This window comes from Pristiophorus japonicus, chromosome 13 (genome assembly GCF_044704955.1).
Source record: "Pristiophorus japonicus isolate sPriJap1 chromosome 13, sPriJap1.hap1, whole genome shotgun sequence".
Classification (NCBI taxonomy): Eukaryota; Metazoa; Chordata; class Chondrichthyes; family Pristiophoridae; genus Pristiophorus; species Pristiophorus japonicus.
The window spans coordinates 105,254,712-105,272,516 of record NC_091989.1 but is presented as its reverse complement, the minus strand read 5'-3'; the positions used below and the strand labels follow the sequence as shown (position 1 = coordinate 105,272,516).

The 17,805-nt window shown below is 43.4% G+C and overlaps 2 protein-coding genes across 4 annotated transcripts in view; one reads left to right on the top strand and one right to left on the bottom strand.

Annotated features, from left to right (window-relative positions):
• Positions 1 to 14,047, top strand: part of ndrg4 (NDRG family member 4) — a 205,850-nt gene extending 191,803 nt beyond the window's left edge. For all 3 annotated transcript variants that reach the window (XM_070897801.1, XM_070897802.1, XM_070897800.1), the window contains 4 exons: positions 666 to 713; positions 2,995 to 3,030; positions 3,636 to 3,687; positions 13,081 to 14,047. In XM_070897801.1, the coding sequence (XP_070753902.1) occupies positions 666 to 713; positions 2,995 to 3,030; positions 3,636 to 3,687; positions 13,081 to 13,247 (303 nt within the window). In that variant the 3' untranslated portion in view covers positions 13,248 to 14,047. The remainder of the gene's footprint in view (positions 1 to 665; positions 714 to 2,994; positions 3,031 to 3,635; positions 3,688 to 13,080) is intronic.
• bbs2 (Bardet-Biedl syndrome 2) overlaps positions 9,451 to 17,805 on the bottom strand; it is an 87,975-nt gene continuing 79,620 nt past the window's right edge. Inside the window, exon 19 of the transcript XR_011596341.1 lies at positions 9,451 to 10,032. The gene's annotated coding sequence lies outside the window, so the exon portion shown is untranslated. The remainder of the gene's footprint in view (positions 10,033 to 17,805) is intronic.

Genomic DNA, 17,805 nt, shown 5'->3' with positions numbered 1-17,805 from the left:
TCCAGTGGCAAGGGTTAACCAAGACGACTGGAGACCAGCTCTGCTGCATGGACCTGGTGTGCACACATAACGCAGTGTGGGCTGGCCCGTGCTTCCCCTGGGCCCACGCCTCTTCTTGTTAATGTACATAGATCAATATATATACATATACACATCTCCCGTTGCACAGTATGAGATGGAAGGGTTGTTGTTTGGTAATAATAGGCGTGTTATCAACAAAGTGTGATGGGGAAATTGTGATGGGGAAGTGTCGCAGGATGCAAGTGGACACTTGCAGGAAGTGCGTGCTACTTGTAATACTTTTAACTGGTTATTTTACATGCGTCTGCAAATTGACCCACAATAAACAGAGAATAAATGGAAGACAACTGACAGCGAGGGAAGAAGTGTCTGGTTGATGTGAGTAGTGACACGTTACATGTACTATGTAGATTTCCTCTGGTTAGCATTTTTAGCAAAATTGCAAATTCTTTTTGAACTACAAATACTGACCAGAGGAAAACTTCATGAATATATGTACGATGTTGCTACACATATTGACCAAAGCAGTTCTTCCCCAGTTTTGGGAGGTGCAATTAGTGCTCATACTCCATTTACCCACACAATCCTGAGTTGATTTTATCACTCGCCGTGTTTTTATACTAATACTGCCTTCCCTTTCCCAGGTGGAATGTAACTCCAAGCTGGACCCAACTCAGACAACTTTCCTTAAGGTATTGAACATCCTGGACTGGCTGTAATCTCGCACAGATGGGGGTCATTTCCAATTAGGAATACCAGAGAGTCTCTTCACAGTTGATTTAAATGAGCTCAGATTAGCATTACTTGTTGATGTAAAGGTGCAAGATAATTGGGCGCTATGGGTCGAACCTCAGAGGGTGACCCTTTCATTTCTTATATGTCATATTCATTGATGGTCTTTTGTTATTGGGATGTGGGCGACAATGGCAAGGCAGCACTTATTGCCGATCCCTCGATATCCTATGGGAATTAAGAGTCAAACACATAGGCTAGGCCAAGCAAAGGTAACTGGTTCCTTTTCCTGTCGGACATTGATGAACCAGTTGGTTTTTTTACGGCAATCCGGCAGCTTTTATGGCTACTTTTTCCGGTGCTAGCCAATAAATTACCAGATTTATTGAACTCATTTTCACAATTTGTAATGATGGGATTTTATGCCATAAGGAGCCCCTGAATAATCACCCTACTTCTCAAGGTAGATAGTGTTATGTAAAGAACAAGGTCTAGCTCCCCTAATGGCATAGTTGGTAGCTGCAGCTCCCAATGTGGAGCTATGCCAATGGAACAGAAATAAACCTAGGCTCCATATTATATCCTGTCTGTGCTCAGTTAATTGATCTTGGGTGGGATTTTGGTATAAGTACAACAATTGGCTTTAGTGCTACAGGGTTAAGGAGGGAGTAAAGTCAGCCAATCACGATCCATTGGGACCTGCTGGAAGTACATGTAATGATGAGGATTTGGACTTGGCTATGAAACCTTCCTCAGTTGAATAGCCTGCTGAAGGATGGCTAATTTAGTGAGGTATTGAAGGGTGTTCAGTACCCATAAAGCTGTATCACTGCATGGAATCAATGCCTTCAGAAGAGGCAAGGAGAAATTGGATCAAATAGAAGAATATAGACCCACATGAGGCAGATTTGAGAAGCCTGTGTTTGTACCGAATAATGTCTTAATATTATCACTTGCCTCAGGAGAGGGTCAGTGGTTTGGGGCTGAATTAGATGTTGGGCCTTTCGGCTTCACATACATGCTGAATATTGTTCACTTTGCTTTAATCTCTGGTTGACTATTGAACATTATGCTTCAGCAACTCAGCTGCCATATTCATTAGTTTGGCTCTATAGTGGTTGAGTCCGTTGGTTTCTTTTATACTTAGAAGAGAAACCTCTTCTCTTCTAAACAATGTGGCCGGTTCATCCAGTCATGCAATATTTTCTTGAATAAGTACTTCAAACAAGGCATCCTCCACCTTGCTGATTCCTTATACTGGGAACATCTATTCTTTATCAGGTCTCCTTTTTCACTCAGCTGACGTAAGGTGCGGGAGAAATGTCTCCCTTTGAGAAGAAGAAAACAGTTCCAGTACTCAGTCAATAGAACCAGGCATTCATAGTCCTCATTCATCAAACAGAACTAGTCAATCAAGGGCCTCATTAATTCCACAGAATCAGACAATCGTGGGTCTTATTCATCCAACAGAGCCAGGAAATGAGGTGCCTTATTCATTCACCAGATCCAGACAATCGTGGGCCTTATTTATTCCTGAGAGCTACACAATGATAGGCTTCATTCGTCCAGCAGAACCAGGCAATTATGGGCATCATTCATCAAACAGAGCTAAACAATCATGTCACACACTCACACTGGCATAGGATATTTATCCAATAAATTCACAAAGTCACAGAACAGACAGTTGACAAAGCCAGACCATTATGGGCCACTCGCCCAACACATTGCCATTGGTCAATTACCCAACAGATCTAAACTGCAATTACAGACATTCACCCTATTATTGTACTCTCATACAAACAGCCCAGGCTGCCATGGGACACTCATTCAGCCTTGAAATGGAACATTGACCCAATAGAGCCAGGCTGCCATGGGAAGCAATCTAAAAGACCCTTGGTTCATGGGACATCCATCCAATCCAGTCGCACAGTAATGGGACACTCACTCAACAGAGCCATGCAGATCGGAGGAATAGATAGGACGCCTTGTTTACTGGACTGAAATCGACGGATTGTAGTTCTGGGTCTCATTACACAAATGAATTAGGTTGAATACGCTGTTGGAAATTCCTGGAACGTTGAATTGTAGAGTTTCTGCCCAAAAGGTAAGGCCCATACCTGAATGTCCCTTTGAGCTGTGGGCAGCACTGAATCATTATAACTTAGTTGCTGAAGAAACATAGTAGAAAACTGTTGTTTCCTCTTGCTCCGCAGTATTACCCAACTGTGTTTTATTTTTCAGATGGCTGACTCTGGTGGTCTGCCCCAAATCACACAGGTTGGTAGTTTACACTCTCTCTGCCCAGACTCTCATATACACACATCTTTTTTCCAGCTCACTTCCCAGCTTGAAATAGGTGGAAGCTCTTTCGCCTCAAGTCAGAAGACTGTGGGTTCAAGCTCGAAGAATTAAGAACATAACACGTAAATGAGGTTTGCGCCAAAGTGACGGTGGTGGAGCAGGAGAGGTTCGGAAGAAATTCCTGGCCATAACTCAGGATTACACTCCAGAGCAGTACTGAGCAGCTGCAGATTTGTCACAATTGAGAATTAAATCAAGGACCCGCCTGTCTGCCTGTTCCAATGGTTCAGGCGGCTGTTAATAATGGCATCACTTGTAGAAGAGCAGTGATTCTCCCACTGTCCTGACCAACATTCCTTCCTCCACCAATTGGTCATTCATCTCATTGCGGATTATATGACCTTGCTGGTGCAGAATAGCCGCCACGTTTTTCTGTAGCAGCACTCACTACACTCCATTGTGTGAAACACTTTAAGATGTTTTGATGTGAATCGGGTGTTGTATTTTATTTATTTATCATTTTATGTTGAATGTCCTCAGGCTGGTACCGTTTTTTCAGTTTTTACGTTTTGTTCTAACAGCCTGGAAAATTGACAGAAGCCTTCAAGTACTTCCTGCAGGGCATGGGATACAGTAAGTATCAAGAGCTGGAGCAAACGCCCAGGCTCATTATGTATGACTGGGTGTGAATACGTTTCATCTTCTCTTCAACTTTATTTGCAAAGTAAATATCTAAATCCAGCCAGAGTGCATACTGCAATCATATTGGCATGAGGTTTGTGATCTTGGTGTCAGATCTCAGTTAGACTGTTCACCATGGGGTTTACTCCCAGTCAGACTGTTCACCATGGGGTTTACTCCCAGTGAGTCTGTTCACCATGGGGTTTACTCCCAGTGAGTCTGTTCACCATGGGGTTTACTCCCAGTCAGACTGTTCACCATGGGGTTTACTCCCAGTGAGTCTGTTCACCATGGGGTTTACTCCCAGTGAGTCTGTGTTCACCATGGGGTTTACTCCCAGTCAGACTGTTCACCATGGGGTTTACTCCCAGTGAGTCTGTGTTCACCATGGGGTTTACTCCCAGTCAGACTGTTCACCATGGGGTTTACTCCCAGTCAGACTGTTCACCATGGGGTTTACTCCCAGTGAGTCTGTGTTCACCATGGGGTTTACTCCCAGTCAGACTGTTCACCATGGGGTTTACTCCCAGTCAGACTGTTCACCATGGGGTTTACTCCCAGTGAGTCTGTTCACCGTGGGGTTTACTTCCAGACTGTTCATCATGAGATTTACTCCCAGTGAGACTGTTCACCATGGGGTTTAATCCCAGACTGTGTTCACCATGGGGTTTACTCCTAGACTGTTCACCATGAGGTTTACTCCCAGTGAGTCTGTTCACCATGGGGTTTACTCCCAGTGAGTCTGTGTTCACCATGGGGTTTACTCCCAGTCAGACTGTTCACCATGGGGTTTACTCCCAGACTGTGTTCACCATGGGGTTTACTCCCAGACTGTGTTCATCATGAGGTTTACTCCCAGTGAGACTGTTCACCATGGTGTTTAATCCCAGACTGTGTTCACCGTGGGGTTTACTCCTAGACTGTTCACCATAAGGTTTACTCCCAGTGAGTCTGTTCACCATGGGGTTTACTCCCAGTGAGTCTGTGTTCACCATGGGGTTTACTCCCAGTCAGACTGTTCACCATTGATTTTACTCCCAGACTGTGTTCACCATGGGGTTTACTCCCAGACTGTGTTCACCATGGGGTTTACTCCTAGACTGTTCACCATGAGGTTTACTCCCAGTAGTCTGTTCACCATGGGGTTTACTCCCAATGAGTCTGTGTTCACCATGGGGTTTACTCCCAGTCAGACTGTTCACCATGGGGTTTACTCCCAGACTGTGTTCACGATGAGGTTTACTCCCAGTCAAACTGTGTGTCAGATTTTCTGGCATGAGATATTAACAAGGAGCATGGAAGCAATGGGCGAAAATGTAAGATGGTTTATTGAGGAATAGTTGATAGTTGTAATTGTAATGTATCATCTGCTGTTTTGTGGTGTTATTCAAACTGCCAGTATTCCATTGTACCTGATTACACGGTCCCTCTGTGTACAGGTTCTCTCTCTGTACAGATTGTGTACGCCAGTGCTCCTTTTGGCTCTGTGGTCCTCTTTGTGCCCGTTTGCTCTTATGCTGGTCTAAATGTGAACTTACCATAACTTTATGGTGATATGTCATCTGCCTGTATCTAAAAGGTGTATTGACATCCCTGAAGAATTGATCAATACACTGATCGTACCACACGCTGCCACTGGAGCGGCCTTTACCGCCTGGTGACTGACCAGCTTTCCAACTTGAAAACTAGAGGGACTTGTGGTTTTGTAATTAACTGGGCACATAGCACCAGTGTCCATGAGGAGGCCATTTGTCACATTGTAAAGGGGATATTAATGAATCAACACTTGCCCAGGAGCAGTACACAGTCCTAAAGGTTATAAAGGGAGATACACGAGTCCCAATCTTCCTTTGCTCTTGTGCTTTATTGCTTTATACTTTGAAGCGGCGGCTCCGAGCACTTTAGGAACAGATATTGTGTAATGCCCCCCCTCCCCTCTCCTCCCCCCCCCTCCCCCTTCCCCTCTTCCCCTCCTTACCTCCCCCCTCCCCCCCCAGTCAGTGACTACTGGTCACTTCACTAGCATGGCCCAGGACACTGTTGGTGATATATCTGCTGCAATTGTTACTTCTCGGGATCGTAGGACTCCAGCACTGGATCCTACGGGAGCAGGTCCTTACATTTCCCCACCTTCCTGTCCACCATCGTCCGTCCATTCAGGAATCTTTGTTCTCCAAGAGTTATTACTTTTGCTGAAAGATTTGGTATGGGTTTATTGCAAGTAACTGGCCTTTCCTAACAGTCTCGGCACATCTTTCTTGCATTCAATTGCTACGACTTTTACAATGTCGGGCTAGTGAGGCTGTGAGCAACAAATATCAGCTGAGGGATTCCAAATATGGATTGGTCATCTAGCTAGTAATTCCTAGTACTTTGTACAAGTTATGTGTCAGCATCTTCAGATGGATGGTTTTGCAGAAGAAATACCAAAGGAAAGTTGAGCGATAACTATGTTGTTGGTTCACCAAATTTCTGACTTACTGCCTCAGTTTCCATTGTTTCTCCCATGTTCTGTATTCAGAAGATCCATATCTTTCATAAATCGCATGTTTACGGTTGCTCTCTTTTCACTATTTTGTCTAGTATCAGATTTTATTCCTAGGTGTGAAATTATCATTAGGTAGCATTTCTTCCCAGTCACAGGTAGGAAAGTTGATGCTGTCGTCTTGCCACTTTTTCATCTCCTTTTCTTGCTTTAAAAAGAACTGGTACTTAAACCTTTCCTGTTTCTTCGGATGTACCTTCACCTTAAGTCTTGGGTCTTTTACTCTTACTATTGCTGAATGGGACTCTTTTACTCAGTGTGATTATTTGCCTTTTCTGTACCTTTCTCTGTCCCTTGTTCTTTATTTGATAGCCACACTGTCAGTAAGTAACACTCTTACCTTGAATAAAAACAGAAAATGCTAGAAATCTCAACGGGTCAGGCAGCAACTGTGGAGAGAAACAGAGTTAGCGTTTCAGTTCTGACGAAGGGTCACAGACCGGAAACGTTAACAGTTTCTTTCCACAGATGCTGCCTGACCCGCTGAGATTTCCAGCATTTTCTTTTTTTTATTTCAGATCCCAGCATCCGCAGTGTTTTGCTTCTTTTACTCTTACTTTGATCTTGTTTTAGGGTTCATAATCCAGGATTGAATGAAAAGGAACAACATTTAAAAGGTTTTAAAAACAACCTAATAAAGCAGCTCTGGACAGCTCCATCTCTGCTTACAGAGCTTTATCTTCAGTGCGCTGTCTACAGCAGTCTGGCATCAACCGGTTACTAACTGCAACTTTACCAGATGCTGATTAAGGAAATGTCTCCAAATTATGTACTCAAACCGATATGTAGCATTCATATTTGTTAAATATATAAATGCTTATACTACATTATTACAATCAGAAAATGCTGGCAGCAGGTCAGTCAGTGTCCTTGGGGAACAGACAAGTCCATATCCGAGGTGTGGACCCTTTGTCAGAACTGAAGGCGGCTCCATACCTCAAACATTAACTAGTCTGTTAACTCCACAGATGCTGACTGACCTTTATGATAGAATCATAAAGCACAGAAGGAGGCCATTCAGCCCATCATGCCTGCTCAATGGCAGCACTATCCAACAAGTCCCACTCCCCCACTCTTTCCCCATAGCCCTGTAAGTTTTTTTCCCTTCAAGTATTTATTCAATTCCCTTTTGAAAGTCGCTATAGAATCTGCTTCCAATACCCTTTCAGGTTGTGCGTTCTAGATCATTAAAAAAAAATTCCTAATCTGCTCTGGTTCTATTGTCAATGATCTTAACTCTGTGCCCTCTGGTTACCGACCCTCCTGCCAATTTCCAGAAGTTTTTGTTTTGCTTTCAGATTTGCAGCAGCTGCAAGGTTTCCTTTGCTTATCATTACAATTGCGTTCTGCTCCAGGGATTTCCTGAACTGGGGGATGAGGTGGTTCCTACTCTTAATGCCCACCACTCCTCAAAATCTAATCTACTGTCCAGTCATTGTGCCTCTACAGTGGACCCTCCTACAGATAATGCCTACTCCCAGGCTCATTCTATACGTTAGTGTTAAAGCACAGTCAGTGTACAAACATTTCCTAAAGGAGTGAAAGAGCTGACAATGAGTTTGCAAATAACTCCACAAGGCAGGGATTGAGAGGCAACAGTCGATGTAAAATCTCCCTTTGTAACATTCAGATTATGTGACACATCTCTGTTCAACTTGTAATTCTCTTTGTAAGGCTGTTTCTTGCAATGAATTCATGAAAAAAAATTCACATGGGCAACAAGTCGCATAAGATAGGAGCACATTGAGACGCTGGCCAATATTCTTTGTGAACAATGCTTCTCTCTCTAGTCACAGTAATTGTTGGCTGATCATAAAAAGCTGACCGAGCTGGAATGGCTTGTATTGGAGGCATTTCCACTAAGGGGATCAGGAAGGTGGGCTCACAGCGAGATCACTCCACTTTAACCCCACAACTCTTCAATGATGAGATTCCCCCTTTTTTCCCACTTAATTTATTTAGTCAAACCCTGCCTGATTCAGTGGGATAGGCTTTCATCTTTATTGCCTGTGCAGAAAGGAAAATGAGGCGAGCAAGATCCCACGCCCCTTGCAGAACCCGCTGGATAGTCCTGTTATTAATTTCAATGGCAGGACTATCCGCTGGGTTCCGTTATCAGCGTGCCTTCCTCCCCGGCAAATATTCAATTCTGCTCTCTGCCCAGGCATATTTAACACCCAGCCAGTAAAGATGGAAATCTCCCCCAGCGATTTACTGCGACTTCTCATTACGAGCATTGCAAATTCGTACTTTGAGCAGTGTTAGATGCACTCTGATGAAAATCTAGTATTTATTATAAAGATGTAACAAAATGCATCAAAAATAACTTGTTACTGAATATCCGAATAAATCTTGACCAAGTGGTGCATATACGTCAACTTATCAAGTTGCACCTAAATTGTCTATAGTGTGGCACTTAGCCTTAAGCAGGAGCTAAATCCAAAGGTGAGTCCTGTAATTACAAGTTTATATCGTGCCTTTAATACAGGATGCATCACCAAAGTACTTTACGAGCAGGGAAGGATAAAATAGGAATAGAAATGAAGAGTTTGAGAGGGCTGACCAACAGTTTGATCAAAAATTTTTATAAAGTAGGTTTTTAAAGTTGGTGAAAGAGAGCCATCAGGGTTTAAGGAAGGTGTAGGATTGAGGCAGCTGAAGCAAGGGGAGTAGGGGGTGCACAGGAGGCCCGAGTTGACCTGAAGTGTGTGGGGTAGGATACAAGTGATGGTCAAGTGGGACATAGCGTGGGATACGATACAGGCACCTACATTTTGGACCAGCTGGAGAGGATGGCAGAAGAGAGAAAAAAATGGCCAATACAAAAAATTTCAGTTCAGAATAGTTCAGCAAATGGACAAGTTGCTGTACAAACAGGGGTATCGTCTTGGGCACAGTGTCTGATTTGGTAGAGTATGAATGTTACCATAATATTGTAATTTCAAACTGACACAAGAAATCAGCCTTGCTTTCGTGGGTTCAGTACCTGAGGTACACGGGAATGCTGATAGAGCAAACATTCCTCTCAAAAGCCACCTGAATAATAAGCCTCTCCGAGTTGGTGCTTCCCACTGCCTGGATGGTGCTGTCTTTATTACCAGAGCTCCCTCACCGGAGTTTGTACAGGTAATACTAACAGAACAGCTTAAGCCACACCTGGAGCAATGGGGGAGTGAAATGAGTAATGTTTTGAACAAAATGGGGTCTTGGACCAGGCCTGATCATTGCTGCTTGCTGCATCTCTGGTCCACCAAAGGTCTGTCAAAGCCTCAGTAAGACCAGGCGTTCCACCGCGACGTCTCGTATGAATTGTGTGTTCCTGTATGAGTTGGATGTGAGTCCACGTTTATTCTTGGTGTAGACTGTAACGTTCTGTGTTTCCTACCTCCTTATTTCACGTTCAGTTGCATATTTAGTGGATAGACGATTGAGTAGTGGAGCAGGTACCCGTTTCCTGTTTCTTCATGAACTGTTCCATTGCTTGCGCTAGAGCCTGTCTTTCACATCACGGACCCTTTCCCTTGCCACTGCATGAGCTGTGCTTATCCATCTGTGCCTTTCACTTAGTCTCCAACTGTTCTCTTTCTCACCATCTTGCTGCAGCTTGCGATAGTCAATAGGCGTCTTTCACAACATTTGTGTGTTACTCCTATTGGCCTCTAACTGAAATTCACTTGCGCTTGTGCACCAGGAGCCATGAATACTCCCGCGTTTTCTAAGTTCCAACGAGGTTTGGGTGTGTATTTTATTTCCTGTAATAGAACGAGGTGTTAGATCAAGCTATGCATTCCATGTTCAATGGATCTTGTGCAAATGAGGGAAATGAACCAATTGGTTATACAGTGAATATAATGTAATAATGATAGTCAGATAGAAGACATCACAAACACATTTAGTAAGTATCCTATCCAGTCACATTTACGGCGTGGCTGAGGCAACAGGGAGCAGAATATCTTCATTATGATAAACCTTTCCTCTATTTTGATTCATTGAATGCAAGTAAGTTTGCCCCCACTCTGGTGTTGCACCAGATAGGCAGTTTTCGAATGGAGTATTTGGAAATTTCTAAGATAACAAGACACCAAACTCTTATGTTTTTAAAACTGAATTGTACTTTGTTTTCCATTGTGTCTCAGAATCTGCAGCTGTCAGGTGTTAGAATTTTCAAACCTCAAAGTCAAGTCGAGATCATTGTGCCTCTGCCCAAGCCAATTCCACCCTCCGGTCTAGTTTCTTTTAATTGGCAAAAGGTGACTATAAAGCCAATGTTGGGATATTGGGAATCTGAAGGATCACCCCATTCAGAGCCTCAGGTGTAACAATCATAATCAGCGTTAAATTCACTGTTTTCGTTATGGAAGGGAGACAGGCGTGTAAGGATAATGCTGGTTACTTAAATAAAAATACAAAATGGTGGCAACACACAGCAAGTGCAACCGTGACTGAAAAAAGAAAGGACGGGTTAATATTTCAAGTGGAGATCCCAGGGTAGATCTGGCTTACCATCAGTTCTGATAGTTTCTGCTCAATATAGTGTCTCAGTGTCTCAGATGCTGACACACCTGCTGTATATTACCGATTTTTTGGGAGGGGGGGTGCGCGCGGGTTCAACATGTGCGGATTAAAACCAGACTTTGACGTGAATCAGTATTACAATGACAGAAGCTGCTGCTGTAACTGGTTGCAATAGGACATGTCCCTCCCACTCTCTGTCTGCCTACAGTGTTGAAGCAGTTGACTGAATTTTTTTGATTTGCTTCAGGACTTGCAATTAAAATCACTAACTGCTCGTTAGCTGTTTGACAATAAGCAGCAGGATTGACCCTGTAGTGGGAGATGCTCAATTATTTTTGAAGCAAGATTTATTGAGAGATCTGAGCCACTTAGATAAAGCACCATAAATAGGAAGTGTGTCACACTGCAGGCAGTTGTAGTTTAGGTGATCGCGTATGAGCATTTTAGCACCAGTCTATGACGATCTGAAGAGAATGGCAGAAGCACACCAGGCAGCCTACAATAGTTCAGATATCACAACAACAACTTGTATTTATATAGTGCCTTTAACGTAGTAAAATGTCCCAAAGCGCTTCACAGGAGTGTTTTAAGACAAAACAAATACATTTGATACCGAGCCACATAAGAAATTACGGCAGACGACCAAAAGCTTGGTCAAAGAGGCAGGTTTTAAGGAGCGTCTTAAAGGAGGATAGAGAGGTGGAGAGGTTTAGGGAGGGAGTTCCAGAGCTTGGGGCCCAGGCAGCTGAAGGCACGGCCACCAATGAATGGTTGATCAGTTATAATCAGGAATGCTCAAGAGGGCAGAATTTGAGGAGCGCAGACATTTTTTTTGGGGGGGGGGTTGGTATTGTGAGGCCATGAAGGGATCTTTAAACAAAGATGACAATTTTGAGGTCAAGGTGTTGCTTAGCCAACAATATACATGTAAAATAAATATTAAATATGTTGGAAATCAGATTTCCAGCATCCACAGTATTTTGCTTTTGTTCTAGTATGAAATATATTATTGGAAAGTGTAGTTTAACGGTGATAAATCATGAGAGATTAGGAAAACTCAAGTGTTACAATTTAGAATCATTATGAGAGGCCTAAGTGCACTGAAGAATAGAAAGCATTAATTGATACAGATAAGATGAACCCAACATATTACCTTCAAGGTAAGTTGGCCCAGTGATATAAATTTAAAACCAATTATAGAAACATGTCTTTACTCAGAGTGATAGGTAGAGCTGTAGAATCAACATATGTAGAGTTCAAGACGCAAGTGGATCCTAGGCTCCGTGAATCCAGTGTTGAAGCACGTGCTCAGTGTGCTGACTGGCTATTTCCAGACTTCCCTTTTTCTTATGCTCTTAAGTCTGAGGGCATGGAGAGGAGCCCTTGGGGTTCCAATTTCTGATTGCCCAAATTAATTCTCATTTAATTCTGTCGTTCCAATCTGGTGGCACAGTGTTGGTAAATTGCCCTGATGACACTGAGTGGTAGATGATATGTCGAGAATCACAAGTTCTACCTTCCAGTCCCCAATTTCAGGCAGAATGTCAGTGGGAAGTGCCAAGAGGTACAGCACATCCCCGGAGGGCGGGACTTGATGCAGGAGAGGCGGAAACCTGTGCGCAGGTCACCTGCTTGCACTCTGGGCTGGTGCGCGGTGAAATGACAGAGTAAGTAACCAATAGGAGGTAGGGTAGTGAATAGAACCAATTGCTTTGCTGCAGGAGTGGGAGATAGGAAAAGGTTTCAGAGCTGCAACAGCCACTCTGGATGTTACATGGATGCTTTGGGCAAAAGGTATGTTTCACTGCATGCTTGCTAATAAATGCACATTGCAATCGTGGACTCTGGCTGCTCTCTGCCCAGGAATGTGGATACTGCCCTGGGCCTCGGCCTGAGTCTCGGCCTGAACCTGCACGTGAAGGCTGTGAAACAGTAACATCATTCGCATGACAGACCTGTGAAGCTCCATTGGAAACTAAATGCATGACTTTTTTGAGTGCCGCTCCAAATGGCATGTCACAACCATGCTTTGTTCTGGGCAAATGATGTAAAATGTGGTATGGGTGCCTATAGGGAACACATATTGTCTGGTTTTCTAAGAACCATTGAACAAACCCCCTGTGGCTGCCCTCATTGCTTGAGCCTCAGTGCAAGGTTCCTCAGATTGCTGCTCCACTGATATATTATTAACGTATCTTTGGCTGAGATTGCTGGAAATACTGGGTTTACCGAGTTCTATTGTGAATTGTGCCTTATTTCTCGCTCTCTCTCTCTCTCTCTCCCAGTGGCGTCCGCCAGTATGACTCGGCTGGCTCGTTCACGCACGGCCTCGCTGACCAGCGCCAGCTCAGTAGAGGGACACCGTCCACGTATCTGCACCCAAACTAACAGCAGCGACAGTGTGGGCCAGGTGACTCAGAAAGTCTCACACACCATGGAGGTGTCGTGCTAAAAGGTGATAGAATGTAGAAAAAACGAACGTGGCTGAACCCAACCCACACAACAAAAGGATTTCTATTTCATATTAGTCTTGGTATGGAGCAGTTAAAATATAAAGAGTAGGAACTGCTTCATTCCTTCGCAGTGTAGCAGTCTGTGATTTTCTAGCCTATCTTAACTAAAAGGCTGGCTACAGCTTTTTTTTTCTGCATGAGTTACAAATATTGTGAATTTTATTTTGGTGAAAATGTAGCTGCCCGAGTCTCTCCAACCTGTTAGCAGGCCTTCATGAGTCCTGTATTTCTCCAATCAGTGCCATGGTACATGTTAGACTGTGCCAATGTAATAGTGCTCCTTGCATTCAATTCTTTTAACTTGTGCAATGGGAAAGCATCACAATTTGAGCTATTTAAATGTGGAGGCATTTCCTAGCATTGGTGTGTTAACTAACTGTTCTAGATGGTCTATGTTCTTTATGCTTTCTGTAACACAGGATGCAATAAGCCTCTCTGATCACTGCAGATATAGTGAATCTGGCTCCATAACGCAATGTTTTGTAGATACTTTTATTCCCCCTCATTTGCAGTTTGGAAAATTATAAAACGAAGAGGTTAAAGGTTGCCGTGAGTCTCGTGTTCTGATCCTTGTGATAATCTTGGTGCCGTTGAGATACTTTTTTTTGTATAAATGATCCTTTGTTGTGGTTGCTGTTGATCTGATACCTAACCACGACTGTGGAAGCCACTATTACTGTCAGTGTACCTAATTACTATGTTTATGAAAATAATAAAAATGAGTGTGGAATTAAAACTGGTTCTGTCTTAGCCCTCACATTGATGTCAATGGGAAGACTCGTCACTCACTCATGGTTTCTTCACACTTTCTGTGGCAATTTTCTCTCCTCCACTCCTTTTAGCATTGTCCCCTTGGGGAACAGTTCCACAGGGGGTGGTCCCCTCTTGTACTTCACTGAAGTAGCCTCTGAGTGAGCAACATCGTGTTATCTGACAGTGGGCAACATCACAGGCAAACTCTGGCCAAGCCTTCCTCTCACTAACCTGCACACAGAGACCGACCGTGTTCTTGTTGGTTTCCTAGCTGAGATCAGTTAATGCACTGGGGATTGAATCTGCAATATTCCTAGTCTACATAACTCAGGGATGGAGAATAAAGATTTTTCTTTTTAAAATGGCTTTATTTTATGAATTTATGTTCAGCGAGGCGTGGAGTATTAGTGCTGGGGCCAGACACTTTACATTTTGGGCACCCAATAGGTACATCAAACACTTCCAGGTCAAGTATAGCATAACATGACCCAGCCCTGACTACCCTATTGCACAAATTATATGTTTCCACTTTTAACATGAACCACTCTGTGATCTGCAAATGAAATGCCAATTTCGTGCTAAGTTAGGCCACTGTCCACTAGAAATTGTGTTGACCTTAGCACACTCTCCCTCCTTGATTCTCGGCAATCTCCCCCATAAGCTGCACTGCCTCCACTGTGACCTGCCTCAAGCAATGCGGCGACCATTCAAATTTTTGCACAATAACAGTACCTACAATGTAAAAGTTGGTGAGCAGCCTGTGTGGGACCTTGCTGCTCAGTGGCATTCATCATGGTTGATCGCATCCTCCACCTCTGTGGTCCATTTCTGTGAGATTGCACTTGTTTATTTCCAATTCTAATTATCCCAATGCAGGTAGTGTCGCTCCAGCCTACCTTGTACATCACTTTCAGTGTACCCAAAGATTTGGTATCCCAAAGTTCTGTCCTTTGCACCCTCTTTCCTCATTTACATGCTTCCCCTCTGTAATATCAGAAACATGGGGCTGGTTCCCATAAGACTGCTGATGACACCCAGGTCTCCCTCTGCATCACTTCCCTTGGCTACCTCAGCCAGTCTGACATTGAGGCATGGATGAGCTAAAATTTCCTATAGTTGAACATTAGAAGATACGAAGTTATTGAATTCAGCACCTACTAAAAACTCTGTGCCTTGCCACCAAGTGTCTTCTCATCAACTGCTCACTTAAGGCTGCAACAGAGCATACATCACAATGCTGTCTCTTGCTTGACCAAGAGTTGAGTTTTAAAATCATATTCTAGCCCTACTTACATTATCTGCTGCCAACCTGTGTCTTCCTCACTCGCACTGAAGCCCAAACCTTTATCCAGATCTTGGTAACCTCATGATCCTATTTTGCATATGCCTTCTTCAGCAGCTTTCCAAGTTCACCCTCCATAAACTTCAAATCATTCAAAATTCCATTGTCCACATGCTGTCCCACATTAAGTCCCACCTGCCCATCACTCTTGCTGATTTACACTGGCTTCCAATCCTTAACGCATTGATTTCAAAATCTTCATACTTATCGACATATCCTCCATGGCTTGCCCCATCCTACCTTTTTCACGCTTATGTCCCCTCCTAAGCTCTTTGAGCATCCAACTCTGGCTTCCTGCGCATTCCCTTTCCTCTATTCTAATATTGGTGGTAGAACTTTTACCTGTCTCAGCTCTACACCATCTCTCCCTGCCCTTAAATACCATCTCAATACCTATATAGTTGACAATGCCCATGGTCACCTCCCCTAACTTTAGAATCTTAGAATGGTTACAGTAGGAAGGCCTTTCGGACTGTTGAGCCCGTGCCGGCTCTCTGCAAGGTCACCTCAGCTAGACCCACTACCCCGTCCTTTGCCCGTAGCCGTGCAATTTTTTTTCTTCAGGTACTTATCCAACTCCTTTTTAAAAGCCTTGATTGAGTCTTCACCACCCTTTCAGGCCGTGCATTCCAGATCCAACCACTCGCTGTGTAAATAAGTTTTTTCTTATGTCGCCTTTGGTTCTTTTGCCAATCACTTTAAATCTGTGTCCTGTGGTTCTCAAATGTGAACAGTTTCTCTCGATCTACTCTGTCCAGACCCCTCATGATTTTGAACACCTCCATCCAATCTCCTCTCAATCTTCTCTGCTCTAATGAGAACAACCCCAGCTTCTCCAGTCTATCCACGTAACTGAAGTGCCGCATCCCTAGAATCATTCTCTCCAAGGCCTTCACATCCTTCCTAAAGTGCGGTGCCCAGAATCGGACACAATACTCCATTTTAGGCCGAACCAATGTTCTATACAGGTCATCATAATTTACATGCCTTGATACTCTATACCTCAATTCATGAAGCTCAGGATCCTGTAAGCTTTTTTAACTGCTTTCTCAACTTGCCCTGCCACCTTCCACGATTTCTGCACATATATGCCTAGGTCTCTCTGTTCATGCACCCCCATCAGAATTGTACCATTTAGTTTATATTTCCTCTCCTCATTCTTCCTACCAAAATGTATCACTTCATACTTTGCTGCGTTAAATTTCATCTGCCACGTGTCCGCCCATTCCACCAGCCAGTCTATGTCCTCTTGAAGTCTATCACTATCCTCCTCACTGTTCACTACACTTCCAAGTTTTGTGTCATCTGCAAATTTTGAAATTGTGCCCTGTATATCCACATCCAAGTCATTAATATATTGATCAAGAAAATCAGTGGGCTGAGTACCGACCCCTGTGGAACATCACTGTGTACCTTCCTCCAGTCCAAAAAACAACCGTTCACTACTACTCTCTGTTTCCTATCTATAATTTCGTATCCATGCTGCCACTGTCCCTTTTATTCCGTGGGCTTCAACTTTGCTGGTAAGCCTATTACGTGGCACTTTGTTGAATGTCTTTTGGAAATCCATGTATACTATGTCAGCCGCGTTGCCCTCATCAACCCTCTCTGTTACCGCATCAAAAAACTCGATCAAGTTGGTTAAATACAATTTGCCTTGAACAAATCTCTGCTGGCTTTTCTTAATTAATCCACACTTGTCCAAGTGACTGTTAATTTTGTCCCTGATTATGGTTTCTAAAAGCTTTCCCACTTCCGAGGTTAAACTGACTGGCCTATAGTTGCTGGGTTTATCTTTACACTATTTTTTGAAGAAGAATGTAACACTTGCAATTCTCCAGTCCTCTGACACCACTCCCATTTCTAAGGAGGATTGGAAGATTATGGCCAGTACCTCCGTGATTTCTTCCTTCACTTCCCTCAGCGTCCTAAAATGCATCCCATCCGGTCCTGGTGACTTATCTACTTTAAGTACAGCCAGCCTTTCTAGTATCTTGTCTTTATCATTCTTATCCCATACAGTATCTCCTCTACCTCCTCCTTTACTATGTCTATAACAGCATCTTCTTCCTTGGTGAAGACAGATGCAAAGTACTCATTTAGTACCTCAGCCATGCCCTCGGCATCCATGCGTAGGTCTCCTTTCTGGTCCCTAATCAGCTGAATCTTCCTTTTACTACCCATTTACTATTTATATGCCTATAGAAGACTTTTTGATTACCTTTTATGTTAGCTGCAACTTTGAAATTTATACGTGTTTGTCTTTCCCCTCCATATGAAGTGACTAAGGATATTAATGGCACTTTATAACGACAAAGTTTGTTGTCCAAACTAACTTCATGTGGCACCATCACAACTAGCAGAGGTTGAGATGTTCAACTCATCTGAGCTGGATTTGAACA